This window comes from Cladosporium halotolerans (assembly GCF_011745625.1).
Source record: "Cladosporium halotolerans strain TM138-S3 chromosome Unknown Sca17, whole genome shotgun sequence".
NCBI classification, from domain to species: Eukaryota; Fungi; Ascomycota; class Dothideomycetes; order Cladosporiales; family Cladosporiaceae; genus Cladosporium; species Cladosporium halotolerans.
Window position 1 is genome coordinate 31,532 of NW_027191468.1, and position 17,735 is coordinate 49,266.

Genomic DNA, 17,735 nt, shown 5'->3' on the forward strand with positions numbered 1-17,735 from the left:
GCTGGGCAAATCACCTCTTCATCCTTCGGGGTGCCGAAAGCGAGCGATGCGAGCGAGCGAATTTTGGGAGGACGGGGGGGAGTCTCATCTTATGATCTTTCTGGGCTTGGTGGAGTGGAGAGGAGGCGAGGATGGATGGATGGGTGGAGAGCAGATGCAGACGCAGAGGAGAACAAACCCCATAATGTCATTAATCTCTTTTCTTTTCTCTTTTTTGACTTCTGGTTCTGTTCTCTTCTTTTTTTGACGGGTTTGAGATGTCTAGAATGCTACATTTTTTGTGATTTAATAACCGCTCACTCCGCTTTTCCCTTTGGTTTCCTTCGGATGAGGTGATGAGGTGGTATAACTGAACTCTGAGGATGTGACTGAGGTGTGCTGTGCGTGCCAGGCGAGCCGATAGCGTCGCCTCTTCCATCCTTCGTCTCCAAGCTCGAACGAGCATGAGCGAGCGTGCAAGCTTGCACTCCTGACGCCGAGTGGGAGTGACATTTCGCGGGACAGGATGTCAATTCGGAAGGCGAACCTTGATCAACGGATGCGTTCGTCATGTTCAGATTGCCCTTTCTTTTCATTATGGGAGACCGACACGATAAATATCCGTCTGTGTATGTACATTTCTGTGTTGCTGTTTCAGCTGTCCATCCCCTCTCATCAAGCTATGTTGCACTTCCGTCGAATTCCCGTCCTGGCCCGTTGTTGTTTTCCTGTTCGAACGCCATCACTCGCTGATAAATTATGATGTACCAGGCCCCGTTTTTCCACCGTGAACACCTTGCCTGAAACCCGAGCAACACAAAATCCCAAAACCACCAAACATCTTCACCCCTCACTCATCAAACCCACACTCACACCGCAATGCGCCCAAACGCCTCCCGCAACGCCACCTTGCGCGTCCGATGCATCTCCAGCCCACCCCCATACCGCTCCATCATATCCAGCATGCGCTGCACGTCCTCCTTGGCCTTCGCGACCAGCGGCGCCAGGCCCTCCCTCTCCTCCTCGCCACCCAACATCATCGTCTCCCCCGGCAGCCCGCTCAGCAGGTGCGCGATCAGCAGGCTCTCCTCGAAGGCGCGGTGCTGGAAGACCCACCAGACGGCCGCCTCGGTCTCGAAGAACGCCCACAGCTTGAAGAAGGTCCAGATGGCTTCGTGCGCGGCCTCGAGCGCGCAGCGCACGTTGCGCGACACGCCGCCGGCGGCGTTTTCGGACGCGTGCAGGAGCATTAGGCAGTGGTGGTAGTTGCTGGTTAGGAAGAGGTTCTGGCGGACTGCGCGCGGGGTGTGCGGCACTTGGTCGTGGAGGGTGAGGTAGTCGAGGGTGGTGAGGTGGGGCGGGAAGGATTTGTAGAGGCGCTTGAAGGCCGCGACGAGGGAGTCTTTGTGGCGGGGGGAGTTGGCGAGGGGCAAGGAGAGGGAACAGGGGGAGGAGAGGGTCTCCTGGACCAGGTTGCCTAGGTGCCACATGCTGCGGATGTAGGCGACGTCGGACTTCGCGATGGCCGGGTCGACCATGTGGTGGGAGAGAGGGGGAGGGGCCGGGAAGGAGTCCTGAGGGGCGATGACGGAGATGGACATGAGGTTTTCGACGCGCGAGTGCGCGCCGGAGTCGAAGTCGATGCCGTCGTTGGAGAGCTCGTTTTCGTCCGTGAGGGACTCGACGGGGACGTCGGAGTGGGTTGCGGTCGGGGGGAGTTTGAGCAGGACGGTGAGGAAGGTGTCGTGGAAGAAGACGGCCTGCCAGAGTTTGCGGCGCTGCTGCTTTTCGATGACGGAGGCGTCCGGGACGACGATTTCCGGGTCGCGGTGCAGCCGCATCGCGTAGGATTGCCGCAGGTGGATGCCGGCCCAGGCGTAGGCGTCCGAGGCGTGGTTGTCGTTCATGAGGAAGTAGGCCATCAGGAGCATTGCTTGGATCGCGCGCATGGACGTTCGGTTGAGGTAGGAGTAGATTCGGAGGGCCTGGTTTGCAGCCGAGCAGTAGAACTCTGCGGTTTGGGATCGTTCTTCGTAGCCGGGATACTGTAGGAATTGAGTTCCGAGGGCGAACATAGCGTAGTGCAAGGCCATCATCGCCGCGTCTGTCTTGTGCTTCTCTTCCGTTGGCAAGGCCCAGAATCGCTCATAGTCGGCATAGAAGCTGCGTCGATGGATAAATGGATAGACGGGATCGACGGCCTCGAAGTACTTTGCAATCAAGATGTCTGCCTGCTCCTTCGATGGTATCACACTGATCACTTCTGGCAAACCACCCTGCATCGTCCAATAGTTCAGGAAAGGATGCTGGGTCCCCATTCCGAACACATTGCTAGGCGTAGCACTCGAATATGGCACATTGGAAAGGAGAAAAGGCGACGTCGCCGTCGACCCGCGAGGCGTCATGTGCGCCCGATTGTCGATCGACGTCCAGCCATTGTCGGTCGTCGTAGGCGAAGTCAGCACCGACGCGTTACTGATCTTCCTCGCCTTCGCAGGCGGCTTGGTGACATGCCGTGCTTTGCCAGGCCCGTTGCTGCCCTTGGTGGCGCTGGCGCTGGCGATCAGGTTGGCCACCGCCGTGTACTCGCAACTGCTCTGCCGCTTCACACAGGCGAGACACGGCCGCGCGCGATCGCACTTCGTCTTCCGCTCCACGCACTCAAGGCAGGACAGCGTGGGCTTGTTGCGCTTCTGCTTGACTTTCACCTGCTCGCCGCCGGCGCCATTGACGTCCGCGTGGCTCGACGAGTTAGAGCGTGCTTGCTTCGCCTCATGAGAACTCACGCCCACGCCGCCCGAGACAGAGTTGATACGTCGATACGCCCCCGCCGAGGCCGAGTCTTCCATGCCAACCGCGGCCGGCGCGATGGCAGGCAGGGCACCCGGGAGGTGGCCATGAATCGCGGCGGCAGGGCTGAAGACGGCGGCAGGATCGCGACCGGCCTGCATGGCCGCTCACACACCACGTGCGGTGGGCCAGTCGGGGGTGGGTACGACGGCCGGGAACAGTGAGAGGCGATGTGGTTGTGTCCAGCTTAAAGCCGCACGCGATGCTGCGGGCGTGCACGCGAAACTGCCGGGTCGGGTCCCGGGGGATGATGGGCTTGAGAGCTTTGCCGAGAGTGGGACGGGCAGGGCACGCCCGTCAAAGGGAATAATCAGGGGCGTGTCGTGGGAATAAGATCTTGTGGATCTGCTGTTTCTGTGGATAAGGATATAACGACCGAGGAGGAGGAACTGGGCAGCGCGGGCAGGACATGCACCGTCCAGACCTACTCTGTTTGCGCGGCCTTGTCTTTCGTTTCCCCGCTTTTGCCATGACGAGGTTGTCGGCTGAGGTCAACGAGCAAGACGTGCGCTTAACTCTAATCATCGCTATGTAAATCTGGACACAACGACAGATCACCTGATAGCGCGATGTTTGGTTTGCGAATGATGGGGTTCAGAAGAAAGCTGTAGTTCACGGGCGCTCTCGCCTGTGGGGTGATGGAATACCAAACTTATACTCACTCCCATCTTAGGTATGCTTACCTCTCAAGCATCCCGAACCAACTCCACGCTATCAACCCACTGATGTCAAGGAATCCGTTCGTCCGTCCATCTAATCATCAAACACTCAAAAAACTCAATCCTCACTTCTTGCCCGCATCTTCTCTCAAGCTCACAATCCGGTTCAGGATGACCTTCTCCGGCGTGCTTTCCTTGTCTTCCGCAAAGAAAGCAGTCCTCAGGCCTTGGAAACGCACGCTGCTCTTGTCGACAGTGCCGTGAGCCTCGCCTTCCTCTTTCGGCCAAGGAGCGCCCTGCTGGACGTGGTGGAAGCCGCACTCGACCATTGCGTTGTGGTAGACGACTTCGCTCTCCGGGTTGACGTTGTCGTAGTATCCACCGTTCTTCCAGTCGAGCTCGTTGGGCTTCGTGGTCTTGAACAGCGAGTTGAAGATGCGGGCTTCGGCCTTGACAGGGCTCTTGTGTGCCGCGCTCTCGCCGACCCAGTGGATGCGTGCCTTTCCTGCGGGCACGTGCTCGCCGTACTCAGCCTGGATTTCAGACACCTTGCCTGTGGCCGGGTCCTTGGAGAAGCTGACGGCGCGGATCGGGTACTGGGCGTTGAGCAGGCCGACACTCTGGCCAGGCGTGAGACGGAAGAAGTCGGCATCGTCTGCTTCGCGGAAATCGTCCCTGTCAATGTAGATGGTCTTTGTGAAAGGGACCTTGTGGGTGCCCTTGGCAGGGTCCTTGGGGTCGAAGGGCACATCGCGCTCCTCGAGGAAATCGTCAGGCAGGTTCTGGAAAGTGACCTTGATGGGGTCCAGGACAAGCATCAAACGGGGTACGGTTCGCTCTAGGTAGGTGCGCACAACCGAGTCGAGAGTGTGTGTCATGGTGTTGGCGCCTGCCTTGGTAACGCCCAAGTCGAGCACGAACTTCTTGAGCGCGCCGGGCGGGATACCTCGCCTTCTCAAAGCCACGAGCGTGAAGAGACGAGGGTCGTCCCAATCACGGACGACGGCCGGGATCTTGCGGCCGCTGCCACTGGGCACTGCTGTGGATGGTACACCAGGCTCAGCATCCCCCTCTTCCTCCAGCTTAATCGCATCCACATCGTCGGCGAGGTCGCTGGCTGACGGCGCACCGCCGATCGTTGTGCCTTCCACAAGCATGGCAATTCTCCGCTTCGACAGGATGGTTCCCTCGACGTTCAGACGACCATACTCACGCTGCATGGGTCCCTTCTCCTCGGACTCCGGCACCTTGTGATCCAGTGCTTCCAGTAGCCAGTTATAGGCGGGCCTCAGCGTCTCGAATTCTGTGGTGCACAGCGAGTGGGTGATGTCCTCAAAGCTATCGCACAAGCAGTGCGTGAACTCGTAGGTCGGGTAGATCCTCCACTTCAGGCCGGTCTTGTGGTGGTAGTTGTTGTCCTTCACGCGGTATGCCGCCGCATCCCACAGGGCAGGGTTCTCCGCTCGACTCTTAAGCTTCGCCTTCTCTTTCTTCTCTTCAGCTGAGTCGCCCTCCTTGACCTCGTACTCCTCCGGCTTGACAGCAAGGAACTGCTTCATCCGCAGCAGCGCTTGGCCCGCCTTGTACTTTCCGTCCCTCATAGCTCTGAAATCCTCCAAGTTGTCCTCAGCACTCCTGCTCCAATCCTTGCAGACACCCCTGGGGCCATGCTCTTTACCGCCTCTGCCCTGGTTGATCTCCTCTCCTGAACAGTGACACACATAGGCCTTTCCCCTGTTAATCAACTCCTCCGCGAGTTCATACAGCTGGTCGAACTCGTCACTGCTGTGCGTGATCTTATGCGGCGTGAAACCCAACCACGAGACCATCTCCTTGATGCTCTCGAAATACCGCTCCTCCTCCTTCGCAGGGTTCGTGTCGTCGAAGCGCAGATTACACACACCACCATAACTCTTCGCAAAGCCAAAGTTGACCGTGATCGCTTTGGCATGCCCGATGTGCAGGTATCCGTTGGGCTCGGGCGGAAAGCGCGTGTGCACGTCTTTGACCGGCTTCTCGTTGTACACGCCCTTGAGCCAGCCCTGCTTGAACGGGTCCGCGGGCTCCTTGGGCGCCGCGGACTTCGAGGGCTGCTCCTGACCTTTGGAGGCTTCTTTCTTGGCTCGGGCGGCGGCTTTTTTGGCTTCTTTCTCGAGCGCGCGTTTGGACATCTTGGGCTCGCCGGCGGGGGCGTCGGGCGCTGGGTCCTGTGGTTTGGGGTCCGCCATGGCGATTGTGCTGGTGGGCTGGGAGGAGGTAGTCAGTGAGGTGTTGGGAGAGGAATTGGAGAAGAAATATAGGAAGACCTACGAAATTTCTCAGTTGAATGTCAGGACACAATGGTTGTGTTTGTATTCAAAGAGGATGGAAGGGTCTTATCGGAAGCGATCGTCACTGAGTCAATAAAGAAGCGGATAAGAAACGCCCACCAGCGGATTTCCCTGTGGCGGTGCTTTCTGCTGTGAAACCCCGCCATTTGCCCTGCCACACGCGACTCGACCCCTCCACGAACGTCACTCTTCAAGGTTGATAAGAATCCACATGCGACGACTTTCACATGCTAGTAACCAGCTGGTGAGAGATTCTTGTAACTGGCAGCGGCTTTCTCTTCACAGCTCATTAAAACCATCAACCTTGGTTGCCGGTAACATTCAGCGGAGAAAGAAGCATCATATCAAAGCCAGCAAACAAAACGAATCCCGTCAACAGCTACCGAGCCTTGCTAGACAACCACAGCCGACTTTGGATTGCAACCGCTCACGCCGACCGTACCCCAAGCATTCCGCACAATCACTGTCGCGACTTCCCCGCTCTAACAGACCCCTCACCAACCACCCCAAGATGCCTCCCACCATCTCCCTCTCCGAGATCCCCACCCTAACCCTCCTATACACCACCAACCGCCTCGCCCCATCAGACACCAACCAATCAAATGCAACCAGCACATACAACGACAAAATCTCCCTCATCCGCACAGACATCACCAAACTCCAAACCGCCGCCATCGTCAACGCGGCCAACGAATCGCTCCTCGGCGGCGGCGGCGTCGACGGCGCAATCCACCGTGCCGCCGGACCCTCACTCCTCGAGGAATGTGAAACGCTCAACGGCTGCGCGACAGGCGACGCCAAAATCACCGCCGCGTACGACCTGCCGTGCGACAAAGTCATCCATGCCGTGGGGCCCGTGTACGCTCGCGCGAAGCGCGCGGGCGCGCACACGCGGCTGCTGCAGAGCTGCTACACGCGGAGTCTGGACCTTGCGGTCGAGCACGGTTGCAGGAGCGTGGCGTTCAGCGCGCTGAGTACGGGCGTCTATGGGTATCCGAGTGTGGAGGCGGCGGAGGCGGCGATTGGGGCTGTGAAGGGGTGGTTGGATGCTGACGGGGAGAGGAGTGCGAAGATCGAGAGGATTGTGTTTTGTAGCTTTTTGGAGAAGGACGAGAGGGCTTATGAGGAGTTTATCCCGTGAGTTGAAGCCTGTTCGTGTAGGACAGAGGGCGACTGGCGACTGAAGCTGACTGGATCGCAGACAATTCTTCCCTCCAGCATCCGAGGATCCAGGTGCCGGAGATGAGGCTGGCGATGAATTAATGACGAAAGACAGCGAAGAGACGCCTGATCTCCCTGATGTGCCGACACAGGAGCCTGCGGAAGCCGGCCAGCCTGATGCCAAAAAGCGCAAGGTGGATGAAGAGGAAACCGGCGTCAAAGCAAAGGCAAAGTAGGCCCATTCTTTTCCCACTTCGAGTGCGGCTTGAAGGACAGCAAATACAGAAGAGCTCTCAACCTGAGCGTTAGCATACCTATGATACCCAACTGCAAAGTTGATTTTGTTGAATGAACTTCGCTGAACGCTAAACGAATTGCTCACTGTTGATGCCAGGCCTCAAACCCTTCAAAATCTGTCTCGCATCTCTTGCATGGGGCCGCCGTCCAATGGAGCTGGTCGGGTGCCTGTAATGTACGGGTCGTGTCGTGCTTGGACTCCTGTCGGATGGCTTTCTGAGTAATTTGCATGAGGAGCGTAGACCCCGTATCCTGAATTTGAAGTTTCGTTGATACCGGAACCATTCGTAGGAGCTACATCTTGGGTCGCTGATAACGACGTCGACGTCTGTTGTTTGCCCCGTTTGCCTTTCCCTCGTGCACCAGCTTTGGAGGTCCCTGAAGAGGTAGATTCGGGGCGTACTCGCTTTGGTCGACCAGCTCTCGGCTGGACAACAACAGCCTTCATCAAAGCATCGAGGTCCGCGTTCTCAGGACACCGCGCTTTAGACCTCTTGACGAGCCATTCGACAGCTTTCGGACTGATATTCAGCTGCTTGGCCACTTCGCTTTGTTTCATTCCAACATGGACAACATTGAAGATAACGACATGGCGCTTCCAGAGCGCTATTTCAGGGCCTCTCGCCATGTCGGTTTGAGGTCGTTCCAAGTGATACCGACAGAGCAGTGACTTGTTGGAGTATGTATATGGATCGAGTGAGCGCGAAAGAAGCGACGGGAGCTCCCGTGGCGATCAAGCCGAGTGGCGCGCGCCTCGGTTGCGCGAACCCTAAATCTGACGCAGGGCCAAAAAGTTCAGAAATTTGGCCGGTGCAACTGCTACGAGACGGACCCTCCTACACCACACGCTTGGGTTTGAAACCCTCGAGAAAAATCCCCAGCAATGGCTTCTATGATCACAGCCACGGCCTGGGTGCCGCGTGGCCACGCCGCTGCATACCCGACAAAATATGAGTTCGACGAGGAGGAATATGCGCGCATCTCGAAGCTCGCCAAAATGGAGCTCGAGGATGCGCAAGAGGATTTGGAGGAAGCTAGGGCGGCGCTGGAGCAGCCTGGCGATGGCAAAGCCTCTGCGACAAAAGCTAAGAAGGAAGAGAAGGACGAGGATGACCAGCTTGACGAGGACGACGATCTGAAGGAATACGACATGGAACACTATGACGACGACGAGGAAGAAGAAGCCGGAAGCCAGGACGGCGAGGATGGTGGTCTTTTTGGAAACATCAAGTCCCTGGCCTACCACGCCGACAACAAGGACGACCCTTACATCACACTCCAAGAAAACGAGGCATCCGACGACGAGGAGAGAGAAGAGCTGCAAATCATGCCTACAGACAACATGGTGCTTGCCGCAAGAGTGGAGGACGAAGTGGCGCATTTGGAGGTTTACATTTACGAGGACAACCACGACAACCTCTACGTTCACCACGATGCCATGCTGCCGGCGATTCCTCTCTGCGTCGAATGGCTGAGCGCGCGCCCCAACGAGACTGGCGGAAGAGGCAACTTTGCGGCTGTTGGAACGATGGACCCGGATATCGAGCTGTGGGACCTTGATGTCGTCGACAGCATGTACCCTACCACTGTCCTCGGCCAGAGCTCGCAACCCACGCTGCCCATGCCCGAGAAGAAGAAAAAGAAGAGCAAAAGCACGAAGGCCAACGACGCATACCACGTGGATGCCATCCTCTCGCTCGCCGCCAACAGGCAACATTCCAACTTGCTCGCCAGTGCTTCCGCCGACAAGACCGTCAAGCTCTGGGATCTCAACACCTGCACCGCAGCCCAATCATACTCCCACCACACCGACAAGGTCTGCGCTCTGTCATGGCACCCAACACAAGCCTCCGTCCTGCTCTCCGGCTCCTACGACCGCACCGTCGTCGCAGCCGACATGCGCGCACCCGAAGCCAAAGTCCCCCGCTGGGGCGTCGAAAGCGACGTCGAGCAAGTGAAGTGGGACCCGACGAACGAGCACATCTTCTACGTGAGCACGGAGAACGGCATCCTGCACTGCTACGACACGAGGCAGCTGCCCGCGACGCCCGAAGACTCCAAGCCGACCTGGCGCCTGCAAGCGCACGAGAAGAGCTTGAGCTCCTTCTCCGTCAACCCCGTCGTCCCCGGCATGATCGCTACCGGCAGCACCGACCGCACCGTCAAGCTCTGGAGCATCACCGACGACGCCGGCCCCAGCCTGGTCGCCTCGCGCGACCTGGGCGTTGGTAAGGTCTTCTCCGCCAATTTCGCGCCGGACAAGGAGGTTGCGTTCCGTCTCGCGGTCGCCGGCAGCAAAGGCGCGGTCCAGGTTTGGGACACGAGCACCAACAGAGCCGTCAGGGAGAACTTCGCCACTCGCGCGAGGCTGCCTGCTGCGGACGCTGATGTCAAGGAGAGGCTCGTGGGTCTCGAGCTTGACAATGAAGAGGAGGAAGAGGAGCAGGAGGCTGCTGAGGCGGCGCAATCTGGTGCTGGCGCGGGAGACTGGGAGAGCATGGATGAGGATTAGAATCTTCTTCTTTATAATACCACTTGAACATTGAACGCACGATTTCATATAACCTAGATCACATGATGTGCCCTAACTCTGTTCCATCGTGATGATGCAAACAGTATCTCTCACAGTTTCATCGCTACGCGCCCGCTGCAAAACAAAACGTATTCGATCTGAGATAATGTTCTGCCAATAGAGGCAAGCTATGTCTTGTGATATCTGCATAGTCCGAAATTGAACGTTCTGACATACAAACAGTGAAAGTCGTACATCATGACCCGTCGTACTATCCCCTTCCCTCTCACGCAAGCAACAACTTATAGCTCGCCACCTCAAAAGCCCTCAACTCAATCTCCAGCCCTTCCTTAGTCAACTCGAGCTGCTCAATCTCATCCTCGAGCAAATTGCACTTCCAAGCTTTCTTGACCTCCACGTTACCCATGGAAATCGTGCCCCTGCTCGTGCCGCCCAAGCTGTCGTAGACCCTCAGAATAACATGCCTCCCCTTCTTGGGCGGCATATCGCCGTTCGACGCATCCTCGTCGTCCTCACCGCGCTTGACGGCATCCACGACAAGGCTCTTAGACGAGTCTCCCGTCAGCTTGAAAGCAGACAGGAGCTGCTTAGCAGCGCCCGGAGACGGGTGCGAAGCGATACGGACGGGGTAGTTGAACTCGAAGCCCGCGCGGACGGTGCGCTCGTCGAGCGGGCCGGCGTGCGGCATGACGGCCCACTTGATGTGGTGGCGGCCCATGTCTGCGTGGGCGTCGGGGGCCTTGGGGGCGCGCAGCAGGCTCAGGCGCATGAGGCTGCCGCAGGTGGCGAAGCCGTACTTGCTGTCGTTCAGCACGCTGACGCCGTAGCCGTTCTCGCTGAGGTCGGCCCACTTGTGGCAGCAGACTTCAAACTTGGCCATATCCCAGGAGGTGTTGTAGTGGGTCGGGCGGCGGACGATGCCGTACTGCGTCTCGTAGGAGGCCTCCGTGTTGGTGATGGTGGTGGGGAATTCGACCTTGAGGAACTTCATGGTCTCGCGCCATTCAACTTCGGCCGCTACCTCGACCATGGAGGGGGATGTGGTTGTGGCGGAGAGGGAGATGGTGGTCTCGATCCAAGACTTGTCGGAGATCTTGGTGGTGGTCGAGACTGATGACCGGTGTGCATCGCTCTGGGTGATCGTGGAGGGGCCAGAGGCGTGTAGCTCTTTGCGTGACTCAAGATGGAAGACTTCCACGTCCCATGCTTGCCAGTAGAGCGGCTTGTCGTCGAACAGGACTAGCTGGTTTGCCTTGCCTCCCTTTGGCAATACCTCACGCTTGGCTTTGATGTCGTACAGGCTGGTGATGACACCGTTGTGCACCTTGATGCGCAGGTGATTGTTTTCAAGAACGAAAACGCCAGGCTCAACCTCTTGGACAGGCTTGCAGTGCTTATCATCCTCGCTCATGGCGTGAAGGTCCATGATACCGCTTTGATCGCGGACAACGACCGGCTCAGTAGCACCACGTCCATCCGGCACATCCAAGACTTCGTTGCGAGACCATCCAAGTGTGCTGAGACCCACCAGATTCTCTTTTGAGCTGCTAAGGTTGTGCTCAAATCCAAGTGCGTCAAGTGCATCATTCAGGAGCTTCTTGCCGGTGTCAAAGACCTTCGCATAGAGCTCGTCGGAGTCGTCATAGCACATCTCGATGCAGCTTCCCGGAAGGCAATCGTGGAATTGGCAAAGCAACACATTCTCCCACATAGAGTCGATACCTTCCTTCGGGTACTTGTAGCCACACTTGCCACCGATCGTTGCGAGCGTGGCAAAGTACTCGATATCGTGCAGCAGAATCTCCGAATGGCGATTGTTGCGCTTGTTGTTGGCTTGAGTGGTGTACGTGCCACGGTGCAGCTCGAAGTAAAGCTCGCCGTACCATGTGCAGAGATCGATTGTACCGTTTGCCTGCTTCTTCTCGATGCGGGCAAAGAAGTCGTCAACGGAGTCGCCCATCTTCACACGTGGCAGAAGGCCGACCTTGTCGCTCATGCCACGAGCGCGCCGCAGCTTCTCAATGTGGCCGAAAGTCGGTCCTCCACCTCCGTCGCCTTTGCCAAAGACGAGCAGACTTGAAGGATCCTGGTCCATAGACTTGTGTTGAGTCTCGCTGCGGCGGACATCGCCAAAGTGTGCCTCCGCAGTGTATGTTTCGGCCGGGGCCATGTGGCAGATGACTTGGCTGCCGTCCAGCGACACCCAGTTGAATGTGGTGTGCGGGAAGTTGTTGATATTGTTCCAGCTAAGCTTCTGCGTGAAGAAGCGAGTCATGCCAGCTAGGCGACAGAGTTGAGGAAGCTGAGTAGAGTAGCCGAAGGTGTCTGGCAGCCAGAATGTTGTCGAGCGCTGGCCAAACCGGCTTTCAAAGTAGCGTTGGCCGTAGAGAAACTGACGCACAAGCGACTCTCCAGACGGCATGTTGGTGTCATGCTCAACCCATGAGCCGCCAATCGGTTGGAAGTTGCCCTTCTTGACATGGGACTTGACACGGTCGAAAGCATAAGGGTAGTACTTCTCGAGCCATTTGTATTGCTGCGCCTGCGATGCACAGAAGCGATGCTCCGGGTAGCGATCCAGGAGATCGCATTGGTTAGACCAGCTTCGCGCAATCTTTCGCTTCGTCTCAGCCCATGGCCATAGCCAGCAAGTGTCGATGTGGCAATGGCCGATACCCGTGATGAGTTCTGGGTTGTCGTTTTCATACACTTTGGCGCTGTCAATATCATTTCCGAGGTAACGTTTCGCGATCTCTCTGCAGTCTTTGATGGCACCATTGCTGCCTTCTCCTTTGATGAAACAGTCGATGATATCGTTGCACACTTGAAGTGCTTGATGCTGCTGCCAGCTATCCTCTGGGAACTCGCGAGCGGCATCGCCAATGATCCAGAAGTCGAAGTACAGTGCCCGTGCATCGAGGTTGACACTCACAAGATCCGCTGTTTGTAACCTGAAGTATTTGTCGGGTCTGGGTGGCTGGATGCTATCTCCGCCTGGGGCGTTGCCAAACATGCCATTGCACGCCATTTCGATATAGATTGTGTGCCATTTGTTGTAGTCGCGCCACTCGAGAGGCACAATCCATTCGATTCGCTCGCCTCCGCCAGTCAAGCCTTGTAAAGGCCGACCGTCGTCCGTCCAGACGAGACCTTCATTGTTCGCATCCCAGTGCAGTTCCACTTGGGACTTGTATGTCCATTCGTACGGCAGCTTGAACTGCACCTTGAACCAGTGCGTGCTCCAGCTTGGACCGAACGATTCGCCAACTTGTGTCTTCCGATATACGTTCTCTTTCTTGGTTGCCTCTTTGAAGGTGGGGCGGGTCAGGTCGGGAGCATCCCATACCGAAAGCTTGATGTGATCATCGCCAGACAGTCGACCGTCATAGAGCTTCGCCAACAAGCCTTGCTCCCTGTACTGGCCGTTGTCTGTGAATTGACGCAGACGGTCGCGATAGATGTGGTGGATCTGTTGGCCAACGGGCCTGATCGCCAGCTGCGGATAAGCCGAACCCGCAAGGGAGTGCGCCATGTTACGGTGTGTCTCGCCGCCCATGTTTGCGGATTTCGAACGAGCAAGGAGGCAGCCTTAAAGTAGGGTAAGAGTATAGCAAGGTCAGGTTGGTAGTACACAGGTACAGTAGCATGTGTACCTGAGTTACAAGGTACGCTGCAGCAGCTTTCCCCACAGCCCCAGCCCTCCAGCTCTCCGCATGATCTCATGAATGGGAGTCTGTGCAACTTGCTGCCGTGCGCGAGCCGCGCAAGCCCACCACTCTTGAAACGTTCCAGGGCGATATGGATACTGGCCTTGCTGCTTGTATGGAACCCTCATGCCTTGCCTCGACGTGTCTCTCAACCTCCTTAACCATATCTGGCACTTGAACGAGGAAAGGAGATGGCCAGATGGCTCACTTGGGTACAATATGCCGCAGCAGCATTGACAATAATACCAAGTCACCAACGTCTGAAGGAACCTTACCTATAGCACCTGCTCCCGACACATGATCTTGTCATGCGATTGATGTGCGCTACATCCGTAGTTGCGAGGCCGATCTTGCTGCAGTAGTCCAGGTGCCCAAAGAGCGCACATGTCCAGCACCGGGTCTTGCAGCCTACCTACTACGAGGTCGAAGACTTCACGACCGCGACGGATGCAACAAGCAGGGGTCTCGCCTAAGACGCCACGGTCACATTGCCCTTGTCCGTCTGGCCGACACGTGTGTGCAAGCTGGTTGCCTTTGTGGGACGTCGTGCGGCAGTTCGTCAAGTCCTTACCATCGGATAGGCCGGCATCTCGCCTGCTCTGATCACCTGGGGCGTCCCTTAGTTTGAATTCACTTGTGAGCTGAAGGTGTGATGGGTGAGGTGATGCGGAATGGCAAGCTCTGTGCCGGTGAGCTTGACGCAGAGTCCTTTCGCGCAACGATTTCGAGAAGTCTGACAGGGAATCCCAGCAAGAGGTCTGGGCTTCATGAGGTTGACGAAAATAAATTAAGGTAGACGCAATGCTCGAGAAACGAAGGCATCGGCTTCACTTGGGCAGTCACTGCAATTCCGTTAGCGCAGGGATCTCTGTTTCAGCCGGAGGCCCACTGCGATTTGGCGTTTAGCGCCTTGCAAAGCCCAATCAATCGAGCCACCACCGTTATCCAGCGATCACCCTCCTACCCACCGGTGGTGAAACGATCCCCACCGCGGCAGCACTCTTGTGGTCTTTGTTCGAAAGCTGCTGGCCTGTGTTCCCATTGGCCCGTGGGACGACGTGATCTTCACGGCGCGCCTAGTCCCGTACGCCAGGACCAAGCGACGCAGGAGCCGACCCCAAGACATCCCTTTTCACGGCTGTCTCATATCCGTGATGTGCGCGGCGAGCGTCCTGTGCCATCCGACTGGCTCTGCAGGCCTGAGACGTTCTCTGCATAACCAGGACCGCCCTTGGCCATGCTGCCGTTTCTTCTCCGCCCTGGCCTTTCACGGCGAATGCCCCGACTTCAGTGCTTCAAGGCTCCGGCGGCTTGACGTCCCTAGCCGCAAAAGCGGATGCACTAACAGCCTCAGGACAAATGAGACCTAGATGACTGTCTGGACAAGCCCTGCTAGCATGTAGCCTCGCTGCCGGCCGCGTGGTGTGGCCTCTGGGGCACCCAAGTGCACAGGCGGCGTTTGCATGGTGGCAGGGTGGTGTATAAGGTGGAGTGCTCTTCTTTTGACGTTGATCTGGGTCCTTGCAACGCGTTCTCTTTCTAGATACCCCTTCCATTTCTTCTTTTTCCTTCCCACTGCGTCTTCACGCACAGTCACTCCTTGGATTCTTCAACATGTTCTCTTTCGCATTCATTACTGGCCTCGCATTTCTGAGCACCACTGGTTGGGCTCAATACGTGCTTGAGGACGATTACACATCAAACGGCAACTTCTTCGACCAGTTCAACTTCTTCAATGACTCTGACCCGACCCATGGCTTCGTCGATTACGTCGACAAGGACTATGCTTGGAATGCTGGACTGATCGGGAATGACTATGGGAAGGTCTACATGGGCGTAGACCACACCGGTATCGCCTCGAAGCATGGACGCCCGGCCGTGCGCATTGAGAGCACGAAGACGTACGATTCCGGCTTGGTCATTATTGACGTCGAGCACATGCCTGGAGGAATCTGTGGAACTTGGCCTGCATTCTGGATGGTCGGCCCCGACTGGCCCGACAACGGCGAGATAGGTAAGTCCTTCGATCCCCGTGCGCATGCGTGCATGTAGATACTGATAAATACAGACATTCTCGAGGGCGTCAACGATCAGACTTGCAACGACATGACATTGCACACCGGCCCTGGCTGCAGCATCTCTCGCCATACCGACATGCTTGCCAGCGTATCAACTGACAACTGCGATGTCAAAGCAGAGGGCCAGAGCGACAACCAAGGCTGCCAGATCAAAACGGATGACCCAAGGTCCTACGGCAAAGGCTTCAACGACAACGGAGGCGGCGTATACGCTACCGAGATCATGGAGTCGTTCATCAACATCTTCTTCTTCCCGCGAGGCTCTATTCCTTCCGATATCTCAAGTTCTTCACCGGATCCCTCCAGCTGGGGCAAACCGACGGCAGTGTTCATGGGCGACTGCGACATTGCCCAAACTTTCAAGAAAATGCAGCTCGTTTTCACAAACACATTCTGCGGAGACTGGGCCGGCAATACTTGGGACCAAAGTTCGTGCGCATCGGAAGCCGACTCTTGCGACGATTACGTCCAGAACAACCCTGAGGCTTTCGAGGACGCTTACTGGAGCGTCAACTCACTGAGGGTGTACAAGCACGGCAAGCCCTACGTGAGCTCGACGGCGACCACTTCGGAGAGAACGAGCTCCAAGATGTCCCACACAGCGCCTGTTCCTTACTCGTCTGAGGCTTCCAATTCGAGCATGACCAGTCTAGTATACTCCACCAAGGGCACCGGCATTCCCATGCCCAGCGGCGTGCCCGAATATGGGCCGTATGGCGGAAACCATGGAAACTCGGGCAAGGGCGCATCCCCGACAGCTGCAGCAGAGGCTTCTCAAGGCTACGGTCTGGTACCCTCTCATCTTTTGCCGACCAACGTCAGAGTCGCTGCAACCGGGACGGCTGCCGCAGTTGCAGCTGAAATGAGTACGCAAGCGAGGCAGAGGCCAGAGGGCTGGCAATGGCGAGGTAGCAGCCGCCACAGGCACCACGGCGGCGACAAGACGGCAAGGCATCTCAGGCAGCACAAGAGGCACGGAGGTCGTGGGCATTGAATTAAGGGTGGCGGTTTGATGGCGCGATCGCGCCCGTTTACTTTCTAGAATTGGCTGCATGTGCTGGCTGCATGTTCCATCCGTAAGACCGTGTCGTACAATATAGACTTTGCATGACGACCGTTTTCGCCTTGTTTTCTTGTTCCTCGTTTTGTCCTCCATCTGCACGACCACGAGACTCCAGGCGGCACGGCGATCCCTGCAGGCCCAGCCGAAACCGCCGATCTCACATGCCACATGCCTGCATTTCTTCGCTCGTCCTGCCTTGCAACTTCTGCCTCCACCACATCGAGCAAAATCACGACAGAGGCAAGAAGTGCTTGTATCCCTATAGCATCATTCAATATCCCTTGCATGCTTTCCTGTGAACGACGATCTTCACCGACATCTCTAGAGGATTCCGAGTCAGGCGCTACAAACATCGCTTTGCCGCCGGCGCATCAAGCCCCGCTATAGGACAAGCAGATCGCTGCTGTCAATAGCGCATTACTGCCGCCTTTTACTCTGCCTTCACTCTCCTAGTTCTGGAAATCCACTGTTTACATCTCTCGGCTGTGGTGAATAGTCGCAAAGCGCACGGCAGAACCCCACCAAAACCGTACCCTCCCATACCCGATTGCATCACCAATTTCACAGTAGCCATCTTGGTGCAACGCCCGCACGTAACCAAAGACAAGATCCAAAATGGCAGGAATGAGCAGCAAGCGTCTGCAGAAGGAGCTGGTAAAGGTACACAGAATCCCGCCCACGAGCTATATCCAACAATACAACTGACCACGAGCCACTAGATCCAAGGTACCCTTCCACCAGGCATCAGCCTCGTCTCTGCGCCCGACCTCAAAGAATGGCAAATGGACATCTCCGTCCTCGACAACCCTCTCTACCCGCCCGCCGACAAGTACCGCCTGCGCTTCACCTTCTCCCCGTCCTACCCGATTGAAGCGCCCGAAGTCGTCTTCCTCGCAGCGCCCGACCGAAACATCCCCATGCACCCGCACATCTACAGCAACGGGATCATATGCTTGGACCTCTTGGATTCGCAAGGATGGAGTCCGGTGCATAATGTGGAGAGCGTGTGTATCAGTATCCAGAGCATGTTGGCGAGCAACACGAAGGCGGAGCGTGAGTACACTGTCTGAAGAGCGTC

The 17,735-nt window shown here is 56.9% G+C and overlaps 7 protein-coding genes across 7 annotated transcripts in view; 4 read left to right on the plus strand and 3 right to left on the minus strand.

Moving 5' to 3' along the window:
* Positions 1 to 848: 848 nt before the first annotated feature.
* Positions 849 to 2,930, minus strand: WHR41_04943 (uncharacterized protein; the record flags this gene model as incomplete). The annotated part of the gene is made up of 1 exon (XM_069373549.1): positions 849 to 2,930. The coding sequence occupies one exon, from the start codon at positions 2,928 to 2,930 to the stop codon at positions 849 to 851; it is 2,082 nt and encodes a 693-aa protein (XP_069228875.1).
* Positions 2,931 to 3,613: 683 nt separating this feature from the next.
* WHR41_04944 (uncharacterized protein) lies at positions 3,614 to 5,716 on the minus strand (the record flags this gene model as incomplete). The annotated part of the gene is made up of 1 exon (XM_069373550.1): positions 3,614 to 5,716. The coding sequence occupies one exon, from the start codon at positions 5,714 to 5,716 to the stop codon at positions 3,614 to 3,616; it is 2,103 nt and encodes a 700-aa protein (XP_069228874.1).
* A 311-nt stretch (positions 5,717 to 6,027) lies between these two features.
* Positions 6,028 to 7,333, plus strand: WHR41_04945 (uncharacterized protein). Its single transcript, XM_069373551.1, has 2 exons — positions 6,028 to 6,955; positions 7,020 to 7,333. Exons 1-2 carry the CDS (start codon positions 6,030 to 6,032, stop codon positions 7,213 to 7,215), a joined length of 1,122 nt encoding a protein of 373 aa, XP_069228873.1. The 5' UTR covers positions 6,028 to 6,029; the 3' UTR covers positions 7,216 to 7,333.
* Positions 7,334 to 8,159: 826 nt separating this feature from the next.
* On the plus strand, positions 8,160 to 9,788 carry WHR41_04946 (uncharacterized protein; the record flags this gene model as incomplete). Its single annotated transcript, XM_069373552.1, has 1 exon — positions 8,160 to 9,788. The coding sequence occupies one exon, from the start codon at positions 8,160 to 8,162 to the stop codon at positions 9,786 to 9,788; it is 1,629 nt and encodes a 542-aa protein (XP_069228872.1).
* Positions 9,789 to 10,074: 286 nt separating this feature from the next.
* On the minus strand, positions 10,075 to 13,365 carry WHR41_04947 (uncharacterized protein; the record flags this gene model as incomplete). Its single annotated transcript, XM_069373553.1, has 1 exon — positions 10,075 to 13,365. The coding sequence occupies one exon, from the start codon at positions 13,363 to 13,365 to the stop codon at positions 10,075 to 10,077; it is 3,291 nt and encodes a 1,096-aa protein (XP_069228871.1).
* A 1,565-nt stretch (positions 13,366 to 14,930) lies between these two features.
* On the plus strand, positions 14,931 to 16,711 carry WHR41_04948 (uncharacterized protein). The gene is made up of 2 exons (XM_069373554.1): positions 14,931 to 15,530; positions 15,585 to 16,711. The coding sequence occupies exons 1-2, from the start codon at positions 15,131 to 15,133 to the stop codon at positions 16,586 to 16,588; spliced, it is 1,404 nt and encodes a 467-aa protein (XP_069228880.1). The 5' UTR covers positions 14,931 to 15,130; the 3' UTR covers positions 16,589 to 16,711.
* A 150-nt stretch (positions 16,712 to 16,861) lies between these two features.
* Positions 16,862 to 17,735, plus strand: part of WHR41_04949 (uncharacterized protein) — a 1,324-nt gene continuing 450 nt past the window's right edge. The window contains exons 1-2 of the mRNA XM_069373555.1: positions 16,862 to 17,317; positions 17,377 to 17,710. Coding sequence (XP_069228879.1) covers positions 17,273 to 17,317; positions 17,377 to 17,710 — 379 coding nt within the window. The 5' untranslated portion in view covers positions 16,862 to 17,272. The remainder of the gene's footprint in view (positions 17,318 to 17,376; positions 17,711 to 17,735) is intronic.

Coding starts and splice junctions, on each gene's coding strand:
- WHR41_04945 (XM_069373551.1), top strand. CDS start 6,030: ATGCGACGACTTTCACATGCTAGTAACCAGCTGGTGAGAGATTCTTGT. Junction 6,956..7,019: donor GCTTATGAGGAGTTTATCCC/GTGAGTTGAAGC, acceptor ACTGGATCGCAG/ACAATTCTTCCCTCCAGCAT.
- WHR41_04948 (XM_069373554.1), top strand. CDS start 15,131: ATGTTCTCTTTCGCATTCATTACTGGCCTCGCATTTCTGAGCACCACT. Junction 15,531..15,584: donor GCCCGACAACGGCGAGATAG/GTAAGTCCTTCG, acceptor TGATAAATACAG/ACATTCTCGAGGGCGTCAAC.